The sequence below is a fragment of the Mastomys coucha genome, unplaced genomic scaffold, assembly GCF_008632895.1.
Source record: "Mastomys coucha isolate ucsf_1 unplaced genomic scaffold, UCSF_Mcou_1 pScaffold21, whole genome shotgun sequence".
NCBI classification, from domain to species: Eukaryota; Metazoa; Chordata; class Mammalia; order Rodentia; family Muridae; genus Mastomys; species Mastomys coucha.
In genome coordinates, this window is record NW_022196904.1 from 64,104,164 (window position 1) to 64,127,283 (window position 23,120).

General features: G+C 46.8%; 1 protein-coding gene across 1 annotated transcript in view; it reads right to left on the minus strand.

Annotated features, from left to right (window-relative positions):
* St8sia2 (ST8 alpha-N-acetyl-neuraminide alpha-2,8-sialyltransferase 2) overlaps window positions 1–22,625 on the minus strand; it is a 73,240-nt gene extending 50,615 nt beyond the window's left edge. Inside the window, exon 1 of the mRNA XM_031386997.1 lies at window positions 22,310–22,625. Within this exon, the coding sequence (XP_031242857.1) occupies window positions 22,310–22,407 (98 nt within the window). The 5' untranslated portion in view covers window positions 22,408–22,625. The remainder of the gene's footprint in view (window positions 1–22,309) is intronic.
* Window positions 22,626–23,120: the final 495 nt, after the last annotated feature.

A 23,120-nucleotide genomic window follows, 5' to 3' on the forward strand; every position in this document is an offset into this window, starting at 1 on the left:
ATAGGCTTCAGGATTTGTTCAGAATCAACCAGTGAATAACCCCAAAATGTGGGGTTTCCAGGATGCCACCCACATGAGGCCAGATCTCATGTATCTGTGAGATGCCTTGCACCTCCCCTTCCTTGATAAGAATTGAGTGTGCTGTCATGGGTGTGCTAGGAAGAAAACATTATTCTATAAACAGAAGTGGGACAGCTGAGCAGACAGTTTAGCAAAATAGTAATGTTAGAATTCCAATTTGCACAACCCTGATCAGATAAAAACGTGGCCCAGCCATTGAAAGCTGTGCTTGGAAACAGCTTGCTACAAAAATGTACTCACCCAGTTGTTTTGCATCCATTATTGACAATTCTTCCACTTCAGACCCTGCCGTAACCTTGGCTGTCATTCTCTGCTCTTTTATTGTAGAAGAAACGCAGTACTGTAGAACCCTAACCAGAGAGCTGGCAGCCCTGAGAACTCATTTCATTCATGTTGTAGGGTGTGGATAAACTCGTGCTCTTTATAGAGGAGCAGAGTGCCTGTCCAACCGGCTACACTCTGCTCTTGAACCTGCCTGGCGGTAACTTGAAAGGCCTCCATGTTCAACCAGGCTTTCTTCTCTCTCTTTTGTTCTCTTCTTGATGGACTTGCATTCAGACACAGCAGCATCCCTATTAACCTCAGTGGCAGCCTTTTCATGCGACGGAATTTCTAGAGGACGCCTGGGTTAGGAAAGACTTTGAAGGTGTTTTTCTTCTGAGTGTTTGATGTGTCTCCTTTTGACCCTGCTTGGTCCTAGGGCAATAGCCATTCCCTTTCCCTTCCCCCCACCCCCGCCCCCAGGCAGTGATGCTGGTCACCACCCAGGAAGCATCAGAGTTATACAGAAGGTAGACAGTGGGACCACCGGATATGGGCCTGGAGCTCTAGCTCTCCACTGAGTTCTGCTCTTACAGTTCTGCCTCTCTCTTGGTCTCAATATCTTCATTGTACGTCATGTCTTGAGTTCAAAGAAAAGCCATGTGAATGTTTTTTTGCAGTGATATTGTAGGTGATAGCCATTGTCCTTCAAAACAAAGAGTAAATCAGTTATTGCTTGCTGAGCTTAAGAAGTCTCTTGGGACAGCTGCTTTTCCATAGTGCAGTCCATTAGGTTCTTATCAGAAGCCATGGAAGAAGGAAAAGAGAGGGTTAAATGTAATAGGGCCATGCTTTCTGATGCTCCATTGCCTTCTCAGAGGTGGGCCTGGGGGGTCTACCCAGAGGGAAAGCTGCTGGGCATTGGTTTTGTGCATTTTCTTTTCTTCACAAAAGAGACACATCTGAATGTCACATGCTCATGTTCATGGGGCTGTGTAGGATAGAACTCTTGTGTAGAGAGGTCTGGCCCCTCCTTGAGCAGGTGCAGACATGTGTTGATCTCAAACTAAGTATGATGGTGTTGTCTACTCAACAGAATCTAGAATTCTGGGGAACCCAAAGTCGCTGGGTAAAGGGACTTTGGTTGTGCCTGTGGGGGATTATCCTGATTACTGGAAGTGGGAACACCTGCTTGTTGTGAATGGGATTAAAAACTGTAAAGATCAAAAAAGGGGACTGAGCAGAAGTTTGCATTCATTGGTCTTCTCTTCTGATGATAGGAGTAAGGTGATCAGCTCTCTGGAACTCCTGCTGCCATGTTTTTTCCAGTTGTGGTGGATTGTACCCACAACTGTGAACCCAAACATACTTGTCCCTGAAGTGGCTTTGGTCAAGAGAATTTAACAACACCAATGGGGAAAAGAAATAAAGACATCAAATCTTTATTTTCTGCACTGTCCATGTACCGAATGGGAAGTATCCCAGGGACCTTTAGCCTTCCTTTATCCTGTGGCAACACTTTCTCAGGCGTTTCCTTGAAACTTCTTTGCACTCAGTTGCTTCCAGCCCTGCCTAGATATTAAGGTTGCTCAGATCTCAGCCTTAGCATGGCCCTATCTCTAAGTTGCCTGATTTGCCCTGCACACTCCACTCCTCTGGTCTGACTCATTGAACATCGTGGCTGCTTCCCACCCATGCCTTATATCTAACTCAGATCTCTCACCTAGATCTTTCCTGTAGGGAAAGACAACCCTGCCTTGTTTATTCGAAATCAGGGCAGTATTAACAGCTCCTCCATCTCTCCTATGCAGCTTTCCCTTCTAAGTTTTGTCACCTTTGGATTTTAGATCATCCCCCTACCCCCAATGGCAGGAGTGGCTAGTATCCCCATCATTGTGACGTACATCTTCTCTTCCAGGTACACAGTATGCCAGGCCTCCCCATGGAGGACATGACTTACGACAATGCCGAGCTCAGCACCCTCTCTTCCTCTAGAAACCCCTCAGGGTTCCTTCATGGGTACCTCTCACTTTCAACATCAGATTCAGATTTCTCAGCACAAGAGTCTTTCTGAGCTGCCTACTGCTATACTTTCCAGATCTTCTAACTGCCAGGTAAAGCAAGGACGTCCTGGAATGCACGAATTGGCTCACATGGTTGTACCTTGGAGTATCCAGCTCTCTCCCAGGTATGCCTTGCTCTATTTGTATATGTGTGTGTTTGTTGAATTTAACATCTATGTATGGTCGGCCTCAGATCATAACTGGCCTAAATATACATTTGGGGGCTTGTATTATGTTGAACTCTTTTTGAGATAGGGTCTCTTGCAACTCAGGTTGGTTTTAACTCTATTTAGCAGGGGATTGATAACTTTAAATTCTCAGCCCTCCTGCCTCTACTCCTCCAAGGCTTGAGTTACAGATGTATGACATCATGCCTGGTTTTATGAAACGATGGGGATGGACTAAGTATCTTGTGCATGGTAAGAAGGCACTTCACCCCATCCCAGGTTAAAGCTTTTAAAATCCAGAGACTTATCTTTAAAATGGAGCAGACTAGTCAAAGAATCATCTGGTTTCTTTTGAACATTCCAGGGATCTGGCCATGCTGAACCATAGTAATTGTAGCAGTGGCAAGCTATGGTGGGAAGGTCTGTGTTGTGTTTTCCCACGGTCCACACTGATCCTGACTGATAGTGAGCTGCTTCACTTACGTGTGTGACCTGACTTTGTGATCCCTAGGCTTATCCCAGTCAAGGACCAATACTCAGCTAATGTCATCTTCTCCACAAACTTCTCTCCTTGGAGACACAAGAAGCCTATAGGACCTTGGGGGTGTGGTGGGTTCCTTGTTCTTTCTCAGTCACAATTGACAATATGCTTTCTGATAAAGCCAACCCCTGGGAGGGTGCTAGCCTTAGGGCCTTCTGGGATATGACTAGTCATCTACCTCTCCCACCAGTATTCTGCAGTTCCCAAAGCACTCAGAAGCACTGGGACTAAAGATTTCTGCCCTAGGTCCTCATGACCAGCGGAAAGCTCACAGGTATGCTCAATGTGGAAAGCAGAAACTCCAGTCTTGATGGTTTAGAGATCAGAAAGTAACTATATATAAGAAATGTCACTGTAGCTCGCAGTAGCTGGGGGTGGGAACAGCACAGAGAGGACAGGGGGCTCCACGACTAGGACCAGGTTGATGTTAGTAGCATGTATCTTGAGTGAGAACTGGAGGTAGACTTTGCTTTGACGGACAGTTAAGTAGAGCCAAAACATCACAGAGCTACTACAATCCAAGCCATTGCCATGGGTGGGCTTCCTTATAAATTTTTCTTTCTATCCCCATCCAAGTCCTCTACGTTTAGCATCTTATTGCTCTCATTTCACTGAGGGATGTTGAACACCACATTTATCCCAATTAGGTTTTGCTGCTAACTTAATGTAGCCTAAAACTATCTGAGGGAGTCTCAGTTAAAGGATTGCTCAGATCAGACTGGCCTATGACCGTGTCTCTTTGAGACTATTTTGAATGATGGCTGACAGGTGGTGGGACCCAGCCCACTGTGGGCAACACCGACCCTAGCAGGTAGGTTTAGGCTATCTGAGAAAGCTAGCTGAGTAGGAGTCTGTCACCAAACTAGTGATTGAGTCAGGATGCAACATTACTCCATGGTCTCTACTTTAAGTTCCTAATTAGAGTCCCTGCCCTGACATCCTTCAGTGATGGACTGTACCCTGGAAATGTAAGCTAAATATACCTTTTCCTTTTCAAGTTGCTTTTGGTAAGGAAGAGTGTTTTATCACAGCAAAAGAATAGCAAATTCAAACAATATCCAGTGATTGACAGCCAAGGACGAAACTGGAGGCAGGATTTGAACTGGGCCACCTAACATTTTCTAAATGGTCAGAACCTGAACTAAGTCAACAGTGAGACTCTGTATTAGAGGAGCACACTGAAAAGATGTCGGAGGGTAAGACTAGGCAGCCAGTGTTCCTGGTCATTGCACCTCACTCCAGACAGAAGCCAGAGCTCATTAACTAGAGCAAGAGAAGGAGTGAAAAGCCATATCAGGAAGGAGGCCTCATGGGCTGCAACAGGGCTGTCCTTCTGATTTGACTCCCCCGTCTCCTCCTCAGTGTTCTGGCTCTTTGCCTCGGATGCTTTCAGCAGCTTCTGAGAGGAGGCTCAGGCTGGGAATCTGTTCTCTGTTTTAAACACTCATAGTGAGAGCTACCAAGACATAATGAACACCTACACCCACAACCCCCCATACACACACACACACACACACACACACACACACATACACACACACCCTTACTTTCCCTGTTGCCCTGAGTACCAATCAGTTCAGACACCATGGTGGGTTGGCTAGGGATAGGCACAGACACGAGGCAGGGACCTGTTAGGTCCCAGAGCTTGGGCTGGTGATTCTAGATAGTGTCCTGGGAACACACACACACACACACACACACACACACACACACACACACACTCAAGCAGACATCTTCCTGACCCTAGGCATGGAGCTGTAATTACCTACCCACACCTCAGGTAGTACTGAGGATACACATAAGAAAGAGTAGTGCAAGACACTTCAGTTAAGTGTGTGTTCAGGAGTGGACAAGGAAAGGAAGCTTTCTAGAGGACTCAGGGAACCAAACTCAAAAACCATCTTGAAGGAAGAGGCTCAAAGGAAAGGCATTGCAAATGTTGCTTCTCCAATAGTACAGGTTACGGCCCTGTCATAGAGCCTCTCTTGCTTTAGTTCTCTTTCCTCCTGACTTTATTGTTAAATTTTGAAAACAATGTATCTGTGTTTGTGTGTGTGTATGCATGTGTGTGAATATGTGTATCTGTGGGTATATATGTGTATATGTGTGTGAGTGTGTGCCTGTGTGTATGAGTGTGTGAGTGTATGTTTGTGTGTGTGTGTGTGAGTTGGATAAGCTGGGTGTTGGTCCTCTACTTCCACCTTGACTCAGGGATGTCTGTTCTGCACCACTGCCTCCAGCACACTTACTACCTTCCAAGATCCCAGTGTTCCCTGGCTTCCTATCTTACAGTAGGAGTGCTGGGTTAGCCTCCCACTGTCAAGCTTTATGTGATGTCCTAGTTTCATTCTGTTGCTATGACAAGCACCGTGACCAAAGGCAACAGAGAAGAGGAAATTTTCAGGACACAGTCCATCACTTAGGAAAGTCAGGGCAGGAACTCAAGCAGGAGCTTGAAGCAGAAATCATGGAGGAATTCTGCTTGCTACTTCACATGATGGCTCAAACACAGGCTCACGCTTAGTTGGATTCTACTTTTTTATACAGCTCAGGATCACCTGCTCAAGGAATGATATAGGTGGACCTGGCCCTCCTGTATTAGCAATCAAGACACACTTCCCCAACCCAGGCATGCCCACAGGCCAGTCTGACCTAAAAACAATTCCTTAAATAAAGCTTTCCTCTAAGATCAAGTCTTTCCACTCAGATGATCTTAGGGTGTGTCAAGTTGACAAGTCTGAATAGGACATATGATTTCTGAGGATTTGAACTCAGAACTCAGGTGCTTACACTTGGCTGGCAAGGGCATGACTCACTGAGCCAGCTCCTCACTTTGATTTATTTGGCAAGCCATTCTTTTATTTGTAAGCTCTTTCCATGTCTTAAACTCTCCTGCTTTTTCCTCCCTTTTTAAACCTCTGACAAGACCAGTCTCTTGTCATTAGAATCTCTACCATTCCATTCCACCATTCGATGCAAAGTGGTCTCTCTAAGTTGCCAAAATCCTGATGATGACCAAACCCATGATGGGGACCCTGAGCACCCTCATCTTTAAAGGGAGCACATGCTGGCAACATGCTTCTCTGCTCTCTTCTCTCCTCCCCTCATTGGCTACCTTTCACTGTGGCCTGTGCCACCTGACTTCTGCTCTAGCTCTCCAAGTGAGGCCAAAGACCAAGGCTTATTTCTGGAGCCTTTGCTACCACAGAGATTCATCTACACTAATGGTTTTCATCTGACCTCCTGAAAAACTGCTTTAATCTCAGTCCTGACTGCTCTCCAAACTACACACGCGGGTTCTCACGGTTTAGGGGACTGTGGACAAGTCATTCACATCTTATAGTCGCTGCATCTATAATAATAATGAGGGTGACCTCTTATGTCCCTCTTTGCTCTAATAATGGGCAAGGTAGTTTCTGTTTTGTTTTTCTGGCTATTTCATTGGAGTCATTACACTTTGTTCTTGTTACCACACAGATGGATGCCTCTGTTTAAAATGATCAGGTGTGAAACCAAATCCATCCAAGGGCCATACAGAACAGCTTCCTTTCTTCATGCCAAAGCTGCCCCAAGTCCAGTAATTCCTCTAGGCATTACTGGACAGTCCCTGGAGAAGCTGGAGTGTTGTCGATTCTTAGTTTTGAAACCACTCCCTAACCCTTCCTGTCAAGGCAAGGATACTAAGCCTGAGCAGACCCTCCATGCTGCCATTCTGCTTGGTAATGTGGTTGTCCTTTCAACTCCTGTGCTCTCCTTGCCCCTAGTAAACTGCTCTTTGCTGGCACAGTCTTTGTTCAAAGAAAGCATGTCAGCGGTCCACAGTGGTTCCTTTTTCTTTGATAATCATTTGAAACTTATGAATTCCATGCCTGTCATTTTAAGGGTTCACAGAGTACCAAAGATCTGCCACACAGGGCTCTGGCTCCTCAACTTAAGCCAGACACCTCTCCTCTCCCAAACCAAATTATCTGTTAAAGTTGTATTTGTTTTAACAAAGCATTCCATGCCAAGGTCAGGGGTTGTAAGTAACTAGGCTGATGACAGACCACAGGCATGGGCCCTTTGTTGGCAATGATGAGTTTTCCTAATAGCCAAATGAAGAAGGCTTCCCAAGTCACCAAATTTAGTCATGCTTAGTGGGAACTTTCCTGCATCCAGTTAGGCACTATCATGAACTTTGCTGAAACGTGGTATGCTGACCATTGTTATCAAGAATGATGCTCAGACTGTAATATACTGTTTTCTCCAGTGATGCTGATTGGTGCAGAGGATACAAAGTGGTCACGCATCTCTGAACTCCTTTCTCTGACAGGAGAAAGTGTCACGTGCAATAGTTGGCATGGTGCAGATACTTAGCCAGTTCAAGTTTCTCATGTAGAGCAGATAGGAGGTGAAAACAGATTACAATGGCTTACTGTGCCATCCCAGAAGTCATTTAGAAGCACAACAAAGGACTTGGCTACCTCCAGTGAGTCTAAACTCTATCCCCGAAAAAGCCTCTGTTGTAGTCACCCAGTTGTGAGAATCCAGAACAAGGGAAGACCCATGGCTTTATCTAATCTATGTTTTACAGATACGGAAAGTTAGACCCTGAGAAGCAAGGTGCTGCCATTGAGGTAGGCTGCACATCTACAGCCAGATTCAGATCTCTAAAGGCTTCCCTCCAGACACTTGTCTCAACATCACACAAGAACTGCCCAACTGGACCACAATTTCCTTGAGCCCCTCATCTGGGCTGTGTCCATCTCTGCAAGCCACTCGAATCTAGTACAGAACTTAAAAGTACCTGGTGCAGTGGGTCATATGCACAGTACAGACACAGCCAGTGGCGTGATGACACCACAAAGCTTATGGAACTGTCACAGAAATCAGGCACCGGGAGATGACCTGACACTTCCCTACAGGAATACCATGAGTGCCCTGTTAGGCTGCTGTGTGCACACCTGATCAGAAATAGATGTGTTTTTTTCCCCCTCAGAAGACAGGCTTGTGGTATATTCTTCACTTGTTTCTCTGAGATACTGCTTTTGAGAAATAGTCACTGAACATTTACAGAGCCATGTGCTGGGTATACAGAGATGAGCTACCACAGAAATGGATTCTTTCCGTGGTAGAAAAATGATCTAATGGGAGACGAAAGAATAAAAAAGAGCGAGAATAAAAATAGACCACCCCTCACGCAGACGGAGTGAGGCTAAGCTCTGCCTGCTTCTAAGAAAATAAAAACAACACTGCACAATGAGACTTTGATGAAGTCTAAAATAATCTAAAACCCAACACGCATTAATTTATTTTATCTCAGTGGATCTCAACTCCCAAATATCTGTGTTTCAAAAGGTAAGATTAGATACCATGAAGCCAGACTAGCCAGCATTGATTTAAAAACCCTCTTCTGTGCTTCAAGATTTAGGAGGTTATGGACCTCTGTCAATCTTCCTGTTATCAGCTGGATCTCAGCCTGCCAGAAGCCAGCCCACCTGATTCCCTATTCTGGCCACATCCCTCCAATCTTCTGGTTTCTGTATAGGATGTCTGTGTGGAACCATGAAGCAGCCAGTTAGGAATACTAACTTAAACTCTAGGCGGTTCTTTCTTCTTGGAATTGGGTGGGGTTGATGTATTAATAAGACACAATTCAACATATGTATTAGCTTTGTCCTAATGGAAACAGAGAAGAACTTTATTTTGCTCACATTCTCAGATGGTTCAGTCAATAGGTTTAGCCCAGGGGTCTATGGGGACTATTACGACAATAGGAGCAGGAAGCAGAGAGTGGGAAAGGGACTGGACACTGGGTAGAGCTCTCAATGCTATCCTCCTAGTAGCCTATTTTCTCCAGGTAGATTTTACCTCCAACAGTTTCTGGTACTTCCCAAATAGAACAACCAGCTGAGGACCATGTCATTAACACATGAAATTGTTGGGGGCATCTCATGTTCAAATAGTAACAGTGGGTTTTATATCAGATGACTGCAAAGCTCCATAGAATACCCTGCAGATTTCCTTTTCACTGGTAACAGGAAGAGGTATTTATGGGAATCCAGAATGCATTTGACAGAGGCTTTCTGGCCTCCCATAAGGAGCGAGCTCCCTCTCCATTCCTTCTCTCCCTTCCCCATTCTTTCCTTATCTATCAAACAAGCACATATTCTCTAGCAGGCGCTGGATAAGGAGCCAGATGGCCAACCTAGAACAAATCTGAAAGGCTCCTATCTCTTGGTGAGCTCATGAGCAGCAGTCATGAAAGATACTGCATGATAAATACGAAGTGGTACCCAAGAGAGGCAGAGCATTCAAGAAGAATGGGAGCTGGGGTTGGCTTGGTAGTGATGTAGAGAGAGGGAAGTCCTCTTGAACCTAACTCATGTTAACTTCCCTCTTGTTGTGATAGACAGACAGACAGTCAGACAGACAGACAGACAGACAGACACACACACACACACACACACACACACACACTCACACATCCCACTATTTAAATCACCTACACAATTGTTTTCTTGGAAGAGTCTTCCATTGAGTACTAGGCAATATCTCAAGTCCATTGAATGAGTCATTTCTGTAACAAGGGATCTTTCTGGAGTATAAACACACTCTGTAAAGAAGTTCCACAAGGAGTTGCTTTGGCTTTGCTATCTTTGGGTTAGATAATGCCATGGGGAGGAAATCAGACTGGCATGTCATACACAAACCTCAAGCTTTCTCGTTCGACTCTCATGCATTTTGCTAACTCAACTTTATTGACTCAACACTTGTCTTCAAATTGACTCACTTAAAAACTTAAACGAATTTATCACAAAAGACATCTTTATATTGCTGCCATAAATAGAATAGCAATATCCCTTGCCCTAAATAGAAGGTAATAGCAAGAATAAATACAATTAAATTGTTGGCTGCTGTCCTGCTCAGGGGCTCGCTTTATCAGGAAGAGCAGATGGGTTTTAAAAGGCTCCCCTATACTTAACATCCATCACCCTAGAGCCCACCCTCCCCATTCTAGACAGTGGTACTTGGAATTAGACTACAGTCTGGGCAGGCCACCAAATCTGTTGAGGAACCCCTAGACCTCTGGGGGGACTATTACTGCACGTGCCAACTGTGAAGCAAGGCCATTTGCTATTTAAATGATCACAGCTAACCAGCTCACAGGAGGCCTCACTTAAGCCGAGATATGCTTTGCTGTCCAGCTTCTCCATAAATTTCCAGCTGGTACTGAAGGCCCATAATCAAGGTTATGTCTGGACACACTGGAGCCTCTTTAGACTCTGAAGTCAGGTCAACCTTTGGTGAAGATTCCTTGTGGCTTTATCTCACGGCCCAGGAACATGGCCAGCTAGACTCTGAAAAATTTCAGGTCCCTTTTCTGTCTTTATAAAGCAATTATTGTTCTTAGGTTTCAGTTACCTGTCCATCAGATTTCTCTTGCAGGATGTGTGTGTGTGTGTGTGTGTGTGTGTGTGTGTGTGTGTGTTCACTATAGCATACCCATGGAGGTCAGAAGATAACCTTGCCTGCCCACCAACTTTATTTGAGCTGTTCTTTTTGTTATTTGCCAATGCATACTCATGGTCTATGAGTTTCTGGAAATTCTCTCATCTCTGCCACCCATCTTGATTAGTAGCACTGGGATTAGAGATGTGTGCTACTGCACTTGGCTTTACATGGGTCCTGGGGATTCAAACTCAGGTCCTCAAGCTTGTGCGATAAGCAGTTGGCCCACTGAGCTATCTCTCCAGGACATCTTGCAGTGTCTTTATAATAAATGTGTGGACTACATAAAGAGCTCTTCACAATACACAAGGGCATCCCCGCTTGCGTCTGTAATGAGTTACTTTTTTTTAACATTCATTTTAATTAACATTTTGAATTAACATTTTAACATTCATTAACATTTCTTTCAAACATTAACTCTAGGATAACTCTGTGATGGGCAGTGGAAATACATAGGCAAATTCTCCCTGGTGAGTAGGGCTAGGGTCACTATAGAAGGCAGAGAACGAAAGCAGTTACACTCATGTATCCTTTAGTGACACAGACATACCTGCAGAAATGCATCATTAAGCAATGTTGTGTGAATGCTACCAAGTGTTCTTCAGACATGGATGCTGCAGCCTTCTGTCTGTTGATTATGTGCTATATGGCCTATTGCTCCTTGGACCAAACACCATGTTTCTGTACACTGTACTCACTATAGGCAACAAAATGATACACTTTTTTTATCCAAACATAGAAAAGGCATATTATATTTCAGTTCCGTTATAATCTTAGGGAGCCACTTTGGCATATGAAGTTTGAGACTGAGCAAAATATCACATTGTGGGGTGTGACTATGTTCCCACCAGTGGGGTGCGTCTGCACATTGCTCGGGCCTTATTATGAGGCAGATGCAGCCTTAGCTGGCCTGAGATTCAGCATGTCTGCTAGACTTCCAGATAATACCCAGAGTTGCTGGTTTAAGGACCACATGTCAAATAAGAAGGCCCTAGCCCAGTGTCTCTCAGATCCTGACCCTCAGACAGCCCAGCAGTGACAGGATATCCTGGAACTTGTCCAAGATGCAAATTCTCAGACTTTAGGATCTTTGGGGTGAGGCTCAGTGATCTGCTTTAGACAAGCCTTTGAGGAAATTCTGATGCTCTTTCAAGTTTGAGAATGACTCTATAGACTTCATGTCTTCCAGAAACCATATTAACTCATATTCCCATTTTCTTGCAGGTACTGTGTAGTATGAGCCTGACAGGTAAGGGACCATGGGACCCCAATTTTCTTAGTTCTTCAGTTGCCAAATTGGAAGATCAGAGGACTGAGGCTCTTGTCAAGTTTACTCTTTAAATAAATAAATACATAAATACATAAATAAATAAAGGCAGTTTCAAGACTACCCTGCTGCAGAAGAGCGAGGGAGAGCAGGAAGCTGGACATGGTATTGCTGGGAGGGGTCTGAAGAGCCTTCTCCATCCTCCTTAAGTGTTTATGGGACCCTAGGGACTTCTCCACTGAATTTAGACAGGCAGACAGGCCAGCACGTATTTACATCAATGTTCACACAGGAAAGTGTGGGCCTGTACATCCCATAGTCCTAAATCCAGGTGTTAGGGATTCGGGCCACATCCAGCAAGTCTATCCAAACACACTCATGACACTCGATGGAGTGCATTTTCTAATTCCGTGCCTTTACCACTCCCCACCTTCCCACTATTGCCTGTCTCCCATGCTTCTTGGCGCTATATCATTTTTTAAATGAAATAGCCCTCTCATTGATGCTGCTTTGTTAAAACCACACTGTGCTCTTAAAATAAACTGATGTGCCCCAGCACCCTCTGAGCAGTCTTTCCTGTGTGTGTGTGTGTGTGTGTGTGTGTGTGTGTGTGTGTGTGGTGTTTTCAAAATCTGTAGTATAACATGTGCAACATGTGCCATGTTAAAGTTGTTTAACTTCTCTTCAGTGGCGCCAAGTACATTTCTGATTGCTGTGCAGTCTTCGCCACTATCCCTCCATAGAACCCTTTTCATCGTGCAAAAGAGAAAATGTATACTAATTAAATAGTAACTCCTTATTCTCTTCCACTGATGGTGGCCACCACCATTCTACTGAGAATCTGGCTGGTTTGAGGAACTGCTGTTTGAAGAATCAAATAGTGGCTGCCTTTTTGTGATGGCGTTATTTCTAGTTTAATGACATCAAAGTTCACCTATGTCAGGCAGTCAGATAGTGCATGTGTTAGAAGTTTCTTCATTGTTGAGGCTGAATAGTATTTCTTTATCTATGTCATCATTTATCTGTCAGTGGATATGGTGATAATGGTTCTATGAACAATGGTATTATTGCACAACTATCTGTTTTAGTCTCTGCTTTCAATTTTATAAACTTTTCGGTGATTTTACTTATTTTTCTTTTATCTGTATGCATGTTTTGCTTGCATAGATGTCTGTGTACCACATGCGTGTTTACCCATAGAGGCCAAAAGAGGGAGTTATTATGTTCTCTAGAACTGGACTTGAAGATGGCTGTGAGCTGCCATGTGGTTGCTGGGACTCGAACCCAGGTCCTCTGGAAGAACAACCAGTGCTCTCAAACACTGAGCCGTTTCTCCAGCCCCTCCATTTTTAAAAGTGTATACCCATCAGTGAGACTGCTAGATTAATTAGACGGCCATGGAGTCTGTACTAAGGCTTTGGGAGGGACTGTCCCATTGCTTTCTACAGTGGCCGCACTGTTTCGTATTCCATCGTTTGCACTTTGCACAAGCAGGAGAAGACCATGCCTTAGGCAACCGAGGTTCAGAAAAGTGGGGACAATGGCTTGAGGACACACAGAAAATAAGTGTTTCACCACAGCAAAGCATCCCCACTGCCCAATGATAGCTCCTCACTGGTACAGAGGTGGAGGCAGATGTCTTGTATCATGGGCAGTGAGTACTGCTCCAGTAAGAACACTGCAGAAGTAAGGCTCAAGTGGCACTCGGAAGCAATTTGAATGGAGTCCTCAGTCCTCACTCTGTGGACTCAGAGCCACAGAAGACAGCATGGTAGGCTGTGGAAAGCACTGGAAGCCGTGGCTGTTTCTACATGTATCCATCATCTCTGTGGGAGGCCTTCTGTAAGCATGTCCAGACACAACACAGGGCAGCCCTGGAGCTCCTCTCACCTTTCTTTTTGATTCTCATAGATAAACATTTCGATTAGGACATTCGTTTGGAGACTTTGCATGGTTTACTTGGAGTCAAGTTCTAGGAATGTAGTTAGAGGCCCTTTGTGACCTATAGAAACAGCAAACCGAAGTCACCTGCCCTGTCAAGCTCATTCTCTCCAGACACCATATGCCTTTCCTCTATTATTTACACTGTCCTGGCACATACTGTGAAAGGTGCAAGTTACCCTAGGTATCACTCCCCTAAGTGAGGCTGACACACTTAGCATAGAAACTAGAGATACTGAAACCTAACAGCAAGTGCTCAAGTCTTACTGGGCAGAGACCCCGTGTGTCTGCCTTTTCCTCTGCATCTGCTGAAATGCCAGACCTCAGAGATGCCACCCAAGTGCTAGGACACTACAGATGACCAGTGAGTCCCTCCTACAGTCTCAGAAGTTTCCAGTATCCTTTTACCAACCTGCAGCATGGCACAGAAAATGGAATGGAGTGTAGAGTGCCAATACAGAGGATATAAAAAACATCAGGACCAAAATGCAGGGAGGAGCAGTGAGCCCAGGGCTGGAGGCAGGTCCTCTTGCTGCGTGATCACAGAAAGTCCTGGGACCTCTGTGAGCCTTTATTGCTTATCCATGATGGGCAAAGAGCACGGCCGGAGTACTTATTGAGGCTTGAGCTCTTAGAGAAGGTGTCAGGCCCTGGGAAGTGAGACTTCCTGGGATGAGGCATCTCCCTGCTCAAGCCCATCCTTCCCAGATGCACAACTTTCCTTCTTAGGCTTCACTGGCCTGGGGAAGTTGACAACAAGAGCCCTACTGTTCCTCTTCAGAAGAAAACTCCTCTAGGCTTTAATCATGTGCATTGTTCCCTCTTCTCTCTGTGACTCAGTTTTCCCAACCCCTAACAGAGACCATTTTCCAGAGCCATTCTGATGATAGTGGCTTGGAGCAGAAGGTTGTTGGAGGGAAGGCAAAGGCAGTGATGTTTTAAAGCTGCTCCCCACCCCCGCCTTCCTGCATAGACATTCCAGCTGTCATGGCCCGCTATGTCTTGGGCTCCAGTACATTGTCCCTGATGGCCTTCCCCAGGCTTGCTGAGTCTGTACAGTCCTCTGTCACAGACCTTGGTGTTTTGGGGACTTCTCCCTTGCAGATTAGAGCATGCCTATTTCCTTACTGGAGGCTGCTTCATACATCATTTTTGGACAGTTCCTGTCATCAGGAATCGGGGTTCAGATCTCATGTCAGCACTTCACTAGCTATGTGACTCTGGATGAATTATTTAATGACTCTGTGCCTCAGTTTCCTTATCTGTACCATAGGGGTAATAATGACATCAACCTTATCATATTGCTTATGAGGCTTAGAGGTATTATTTGAGATTTAACACCCACAAAATGACTTTGGTGGTATTGTCTGTTGGTACCTTTCCCCTGGAGAAAAGAACTGTGTGTGTGTGTGTGTGTAAGGGGTAGAGGTAGTTGAAGAGAATGTGTCTTCCAGTGTGGTCCTCACCATGGATCTTTAGGACCCAGATCCTAGCATATAAGCTTAAAAGCTAGTAACATTAAAAAAAAAATACCAACAAAACAAAAGCAAGCAAACAAAAAACTTGGGGTTGGCAGGCATAGGTTCTCAACCCGTTTGGCCAAAGAAGAGGATGATTGGGCCAACTACAAAGACTTTTAAAAGCATGGTGTTAGTAGCCAAAAGAAAAAGAAAGCAGAGCCTCAGGATACAGAAGCTAGGAGGCAATGACTGCTGGGACTGGAAACTGCCTAACTGTTCTGGCTACATGGTAGCCTTTTCTTTCTTCTTTGTTTTTCCCTTTTCCCATCCTTTGTCCTTCCTGCACATCAGCATTTGGGAACCACTGGTCAGAGGGATCATCTGGATCTCCAAACTGTGGATTAAGATGCCAAAGGGGGCAGGAATTACATCCTTGAAGCTTGTAAGGTGACTAGAGATCAGAGCAGAATCCCTGGTTCCTCAGACAATAGCAAGAAAGCACGGGGGAAATCCCCTGGAAGGAACGGGAGAGCCTTCCTCTTGCAATGCACATTTACTACTTACACAGCAAGCAAGGCATGATGCAGGATTTTCCAGGGAAACAAATCAGCTCCCCCAAGTGCTCGCAAGCGTGTCAGGAGGAACACAGCTGCCCGTGTGTAATGCAGACGCGATCTCCTCCGTGGTTGAAGCCACTCTTCCCACACTACTGTGAAGTAGGTGACAGCTGAAGCTGAGCAAATTCAGGGACAAACAGGTCCCGTCAGGACACTGGACAGTCTCCTGGCTGGGTGATGAATTGCAGGCAACTGGGGAGAATTTAAAACCAGCCCAGCTGCCACCTAGGAGAGTGACTAATCTCAACACTTAAGGATGAGACCAGCACCACAGAGATAGCAAGCAAGACCCAGACTGTCAGGCAGACAGCCACTGGGGATGTCACTCTGGCAGACCTTTAGCAAGGGACCAGTCTCCATCACCCCCTCCCACCAGCAGGAGACAGCCATCAGCTCACTGGGCTGTGGAGTTCCTGCTATCCTGCCATCTGCCTGTCTAACTCAGTTTTGCTCCAGGCAGCTGTGAGATCTGATCCTCCTGAGCTTATCTAGATCCATGCAGCATCCACAGCCTTGAGTGGTCATCACAACCCTCTGGCTTGACAGTGTTTTAAAAATAAAACACTGATTTCAAATGGCCCATAAAGAACATTTGGAGACAGTATACATGGGCAGGACCTTGCATTCCTATGTGGGCCATGTCTTAAAGATGTCCCTTTCAGTGTCCTTCCCTTCATGCTGCACACGGCAGAAATACCTCAGCTTTCTTACCAAGTGGAGGTGTTTAACAGTTAGCTGAACAGTGGGGGGATCTTTTGAGACACAGAGACTAGGCCTGAGTTTGTTCATTCATTCATTCATTCATTCATTCATTCAAAAAAAGATCAAACCAAACAAAAACCTTTATGGGCTTCATTATCTACCAGGCATTTCCATCCTTGGGCCCTGGGCCACATGTTTCCCAGGATAACTATGAATGCATCTCACTACAAACTAGCATACTAACTTAAAAACATTATGACTTTTAAAAAAATGATTTGTTCTGGTAACTTGACTAAGTGGTTGCTGAGGGGGAGCTTGTAGGTGACAATGCCATTTTGCAATGTCAAAAGGCTGGGCACTTCTGGACCATATATTTCTCATAAGGAGCTGGGGACAGAGGAGAAATAAAATATAATTGTGAGCACTGTCTCCTTAAGATGCTGGCACGATGGGATACTCAAGCTGCACACTGGGTGAGCAACTAAGGAAGATCGAGAGTGGGTGGGGCGGCTGGGAAGGTGATGCAAAGCAGGTGGTGATGGAGTAGTGAGGAGACAAAAGCCTGGGCAGGGAGCAAGAACAGGGAGGTCAGTGTATATCAGGAGTCTCAGAAAGGAGGATTGGCATGTGCAAAGGTATAGAGATGGGTAATTATGGAATAATCTAGAAAGTCATGAGCAATGGAACAGGTAGAACCCAGGGGAAGATGAACCCAAGAGGCCATAGGTAGGTTAGAGCCACAGATGTCCATTCTCTGTTTAAAGAAGTCAGTGCCTGTCTAAAATCCTGCTCGGTGGCGAGTATTTATAATTTTCATTTTCACCATTGCCAGTTTGTAAAATCCAAACAATTTTTAAAGCCTAGCAACTCTGTACTACAAGGGGAAAGAGGCCGTGCGCACTGAATTGGTTTCCAAGACGGATATCTATTTACAATTTAAATTTGATGCTGAAACAGTTGGCATCAAGGACTAGGAGCAAGGGAGTTAAAACCAGACTGTCTTTCTCTTCTATTTTACCTTTTAATTGTGTTTATGCTTGGGTGAACTATACTGGGATGGAGGAGAAAACAAAACAAAACAAAACAAAAATGAACCCCTCCCCCAACAAAAGGATCACCTTGAATAAACACAGACTCTTCTCACAGAGCACAGCATGCAACTACCCAAGACCAAGATCGCCAGCATGCACAGACTCCTCTCAAAAGTGTACTTCACCTTACCTTCCCTGGATGGCAGGAGTCATGCCCTGCTCACGGATCAGGTCACAGTGATGGGCAGAGCTAGCCCCTCCTCCTATGCCACTTTCCCAGACAAGATTTGACATTTAATAAGGTGCTAGGACCCTGGTATAATGTCCTAGATGTCATCAATTCTGACCAGTCTGATATTCATTCTAACACATGAGTGTCAGAGATGGATTGGTTGTTAACTATCTTCATGATCACCCCTGCTCTGGATGCCTGGGTGTAATCAGAGAAGTCTGGTTCAGTTGTCATAGGAATCTAGTTTGCAAGAGAATGACAGAGCCGTGTCCTCTAGAAGATTTAGTTCACAGTCTGCCTGACCTCTGGCCTATGTAGACCTAGTACTTCATTACTAGCAAATTAACTCACAGCTTCCGTTTCCTTACTGATAAACTAGGGGTAGCAGCAGTACCCACTGTGGACAGGGAGGGTGATGGGGCAATGAACAGGTGCTTCAAGGCAGTCAGCATTGGCCAGGTACACAGAGCTTAATGAGCAGTAGTTCTTGGTGCTACTGGTTGCTTGCCATTAGGAATACCACAAGGATAGGATATGTTAATGTCTTGGCTAACTTTGAAAAGCTTGCAGTTCATGCTAACCATCATTACCATCCCCCTTTAGTGCCACAACAGGCATTGTTAGGACCATCAACTACTCATTTCTCATTCAAACAGAGTTGCATAACTCTCTTAATTATAATGGCTCATCTGGTGACTGGGGTATTGGATGACAACTGGCATAAGTCTGCCTTGCATGGAAGCCACCAGAATATGACTTAAATACTTGATATTACATTAAACCAAGCACAACTGATAACAAAGAGAGCTGTTTTTAGAGGAGGAGCTCTTTGTGGCCCGAGGACCTCTGAGAAGCACCTTTCCCAAGGATGCTGTGTGCCTAACCTGTGATAGACTGGGAAATTTTGTACCTCCTGAATGACTTCTGTAAGCCAATTGTGAGGGCAATGTAGTACACATGAGAACTATGGTTCTTGTTCCTTCATAAGGGTTACACTCAAGCCTAAACCCCAGAGGAGAACCAGAACAACTCAGTTTACCTAGCAGGTATGTCAAAGCTGCAGCCTGCAGGCCCCAGACACACCAAAAGAGCTATGAATGTAGTCCAACGTAAAAATGCAAATGTATTTAAAACACTATAAGGTTTTCTTTGCATTTTTTTTGTAATTAGCATATTGTGAACTTTGTAGATGATAGCATCATGTCACAGTGTCTAAAGGTTGAACATGCCTGATACAACATGGGCCAACTGACTGTAAAACCCAGGAGGTGCTCGGAGTAGGTAAAGTGGCTCTTTTGCCAAAGCCCCATTCAATCTCTGACTCAGAACTTGACTGTGCTCCTTGGTTCCTGGGGTGACTGGATGGGCACCCTGCAGAGTCTGTCTTTTTTTACACTTCTTTTTCTCAGGCAGTTCCACCTGAAAGACAAGAGTGTCAAGAATGGAGCTCTGAAGACAATCACTCAGAAAAAGAGAATTCTCTCAGTAGCTCTACCCCTGGACACGGGATATTTAATGCTTGGGGCAGGTCAGGACCACTGAGGCCACCAATCTGAAAATCTCATTTTCTAAGAAAGAATTAAAAGCTTTGGAAGAATGGGTGTGTAGGGTGTGTGTGTGTTTGTGTGTATGTGTGTGTATGTGTGTGTTTGTGTGTATATATGTATATGTATACATGTATATATATGTGTGTGTATATATGTGTGTGTTTACGTGTGTATGTATGTGTGTGTGTGCATGTGTGTGTGTGTATGAGAGAGAGAGAGGCGATTTACTTGCTTTTTATTTTTTAACTGTCCATCTCTTAATCCATTAGTTCCAGGAAAACTTATTCCCAAAGTGCCTCTGTCTGTCTTTCTTGCCTGACTAGTAGATCTCAGGATCACACTGTCTACCTCTGTCCCTTTATTTGATAGGGCCATAGTTCTCTCTGGTGGGTAATTTGTTATCTTCCCCAGCACAGTTAGCAAGGGGTGATGCAAAAGCACTATGGTGGTCCTGAGTAGGACCCAATGCCTTCCTAGGAAGCATAGGGCAAAGGAGACAACCTTGACGCCTCAAAATCTATTCCAGGTCACTTACCCACACCAAACATTTGAAGTGGCTCCAAGGATAAGTGACTGTGTTAAAACCTCACTCCTTATCAGAAAGATGGGCTAGTGTGATTCCCATCCTCTGTCCCACATTGTTCCTTCCTTCTCCGTGCATGGTAAATGCAATGAGCCTCCTTCCCTCCAGATTAAACAAATGGGGCTGACCGCAAACAGAACTGGGCTATTGATGCCAACCATGTGGCACAGATAGTAAGGGTCCACGGTGACCCCATCAAACTAGGAGAAAGTGTTCATTGACCAAGCTAAAGTCCACCCCAGAGACCATGCTATGGCAGTGTGGGCTAGGTGACAGTTTTCTTACTAGGATTAGTCCAGGTAAGGGGACGGGTAGTGGGTGGGTGGGGGGAGACAGGGGTCCCCAGGTGAAACATGATGTGCTCACAGCACAAGAGCCCTGAGTTTTCAATACACACTCTATATGTAAATGTTCCTCTGGAAACTTCTGCCTGCCTGCTGGAAGAATTTGACTGTGGAAAGCGAAGGCTTCAAGATGCCTTTGGCAGGAAGGGGAGATACCACGTGTAACTTATCTTCTCATTACATTTTAAAAATTAAAAGTCCCTGGCACATAGAAGATACTGAGTAAAAAGTTCAGCGAATTGGTGAGCCGGGATTCCTGCTCGTGGAAATGGGAGCATATGTACACACACACAAACACACACACACACACACACACACACACACACACACACACACACACACACACACACACACACACACGGAAGAAGTAGGCATCTGAGGGTCCTTCCTTTTCCCATTGTCAAAGTCGCCCGGTGATCTAGGACAGGCAGAAACCGGGGAGCGCTGAAGCCCACCTTTTATATATTAGAATGTGACTGCACCGCTTTCTGTTCCGACCACACACCAGGAGAGCAGCTATGGGAAAGTAGTTCGTTTCTGTCTCTGCTGAGGAGCTGGCGGCACAGAGTGTATTAACTGAACATTAGTGAAAGTTTTCCGAGTTCTTGGGGAAACCAAGGATGAGAGGAATGAAGCAGAGAGAGACTCTTGAAACATAGTGGAGCCCGTAGAATGATTTGTGGGGTTACAGAAAGGGGCAGTGGTAGAGAAAGCAAAAAGCAGGAAGAGGCAACTGCCTGCAGGTTAGGGTCCCTAGGGCCTCAGCATCTTGGATTCTGGACTCTTGTTTTAGTAGGGAATGAAGGCAGGAACCATCCTCTGTTCGTAAGGATAATGAAGTTGGACAAAGGAGGGGCGCGCGCAGCTCAGGACGCTTGTATGAGCTTGGCTCCTCACTAATCCCACAGAGGATCAAATCCCCCTCCTGTGCTCTCAGGGACCTCACCCTTTTACTGAAGGCTGCCTCAGAGCCCTGCTGCCTTCCTACATGTCCACCATGGTTTGGAGGCTCCGGACACGGGCCGGGCTCCGCGTGCAGAAGACTGTAGGGTCGAGAGCCAGCTTCAGCCCACGGGACACCCTGATGGTGCGCCTGACTCCGTTAGAGAGCTCATTACAAGAAGTCCTGAACCAGGAGCAGCTGGAGGTTGTGGTCCCGCCCACCTCTGAAGAGATAGGGACAAGCTGAGATCCCGCGCTCCTGGGGACCCCGAAGCCCACTGGATAGGAGACTTGCCGGCAACCTCTCTGGGTCTTGGCGCCGGCTATGAACGCTCAGCAACCTGGGGCGTAGCAGGGTTGTCAGAGCACCCAAAGCCAGCGGAGAGCCAGGGTTTCCAGCATCGCGCGCCACACCTTTAGCGGTGCCACCCCCACGCCCAGATCCCGGGCTAGCGGGCGGGCGCCGTGGGTGCGTACCGGTGTGTGCAGGGCACATTCCTCTTCCCAGGAGGCGGTGCAGAGCCCTCTTCACTCAGCTCCCGCCAGGGGATTCCCCTCCCCCAGCTCAGAGATCCCCCGCGCGCCCCCTGCCCACTTTGCCAAGGCGAGAAAGCGGCCGAGCCGGAGACAAAGAAACTCCTGCCTGCCTCCACTCTCTGTCCTTCTACCCGCCCGAGACACTCCCCGGCGCCCTCCCTCGACCCCGGCGACACCGCGCGCGCACACGCCGGGGAAAGGGACTAGGGGACAAGGTGCAGGGTGGGCTTGTCCGTTTTCCCCACGCCGTGCTACACGCCCGGAGACGTGCACCCCGTGCACCCCGCCCGGAGACGCCCCTCGGCAGCCGCGCCCCCATCATCCACTCCCTAAAGCGTCCCGGGCCCCTGACACTGCCAACCCCAGCCCAAACCGCCAGCACTATCCCTCCAGCTGAGCGACAGGGGGGCGCGGCGCACACAAAGCGGATGGGGAGTAAGGAGCCCAGGGGAGGAAGAGATCCCGCCGGGGCTCGGGGCTTGGGCTCCGGGCGGCTATTTACCCGATTTCTTCTTCGATCTCTGAGATGTCTGCGAAGATGAGGAAGACCACGAGCAGCGTGAGCGCGGCCAGCATCCAGCTCCGGAACTGCAGCTGCATGGTGGGGTCGGTGCCCTCCGGGACCCGCGCGCGGGCCGGGGCGAGGAGCTGGGGCTGGAGGAGCCTCCGCGCTCCACGCGCAGCGGGGCACACACCCTGCGCTCAGGGCGAGTCCGGGCCGGCGGTGACCGAGGCGACAGCGGCAGCAACAGACAAGGGTTGCTCTGGCGCGGCGAGCCCGCTCGCTCTCTCCGCTCCTGCCCGCCCCTCCCCTCCCTCCTCCTCCCCCCCTTCCCCCCGCCCCGCACTGGGCTCCAGGCGCAGTTTGACAGCTTTGCTCCGCGCCTTGCCTGGTCTCCTCCCACTAACTCCAGCGGCCACCCACCCGTCTTTGCTTTTCCTGCCCCGGAGGGCTCAGGGAGCTTGCCACTCCAGGCCTAAGAAGGCTGGGCTCAGGCTATCGAAAGCGACCCGGAGACTGAGCTGAACCAAGACAACTCCGAACACCCGGGGCTGGCTGGCAAACGCCTTCCGTCGCTCGCTCTTTGTCCAGCGCCCTAGCTTCCTCTCAAAGTTTTCCCGACACAAAGACTGACACCTGGGGACGGTCTCCCGCGCGCGGCGAGGAGGAGGAGGAGGCGGTTTCCTCTGGGCTGTGTTTCAGTAGTTGATGAATTGGGAGGGGAAGTGGAAGAGAGGAGGGGAGAAGAAATGGCTAAGAGAGGCCAACTTCACTAGAGATGTTCATGGCAATTGATGGGCGAGGTGCTCAG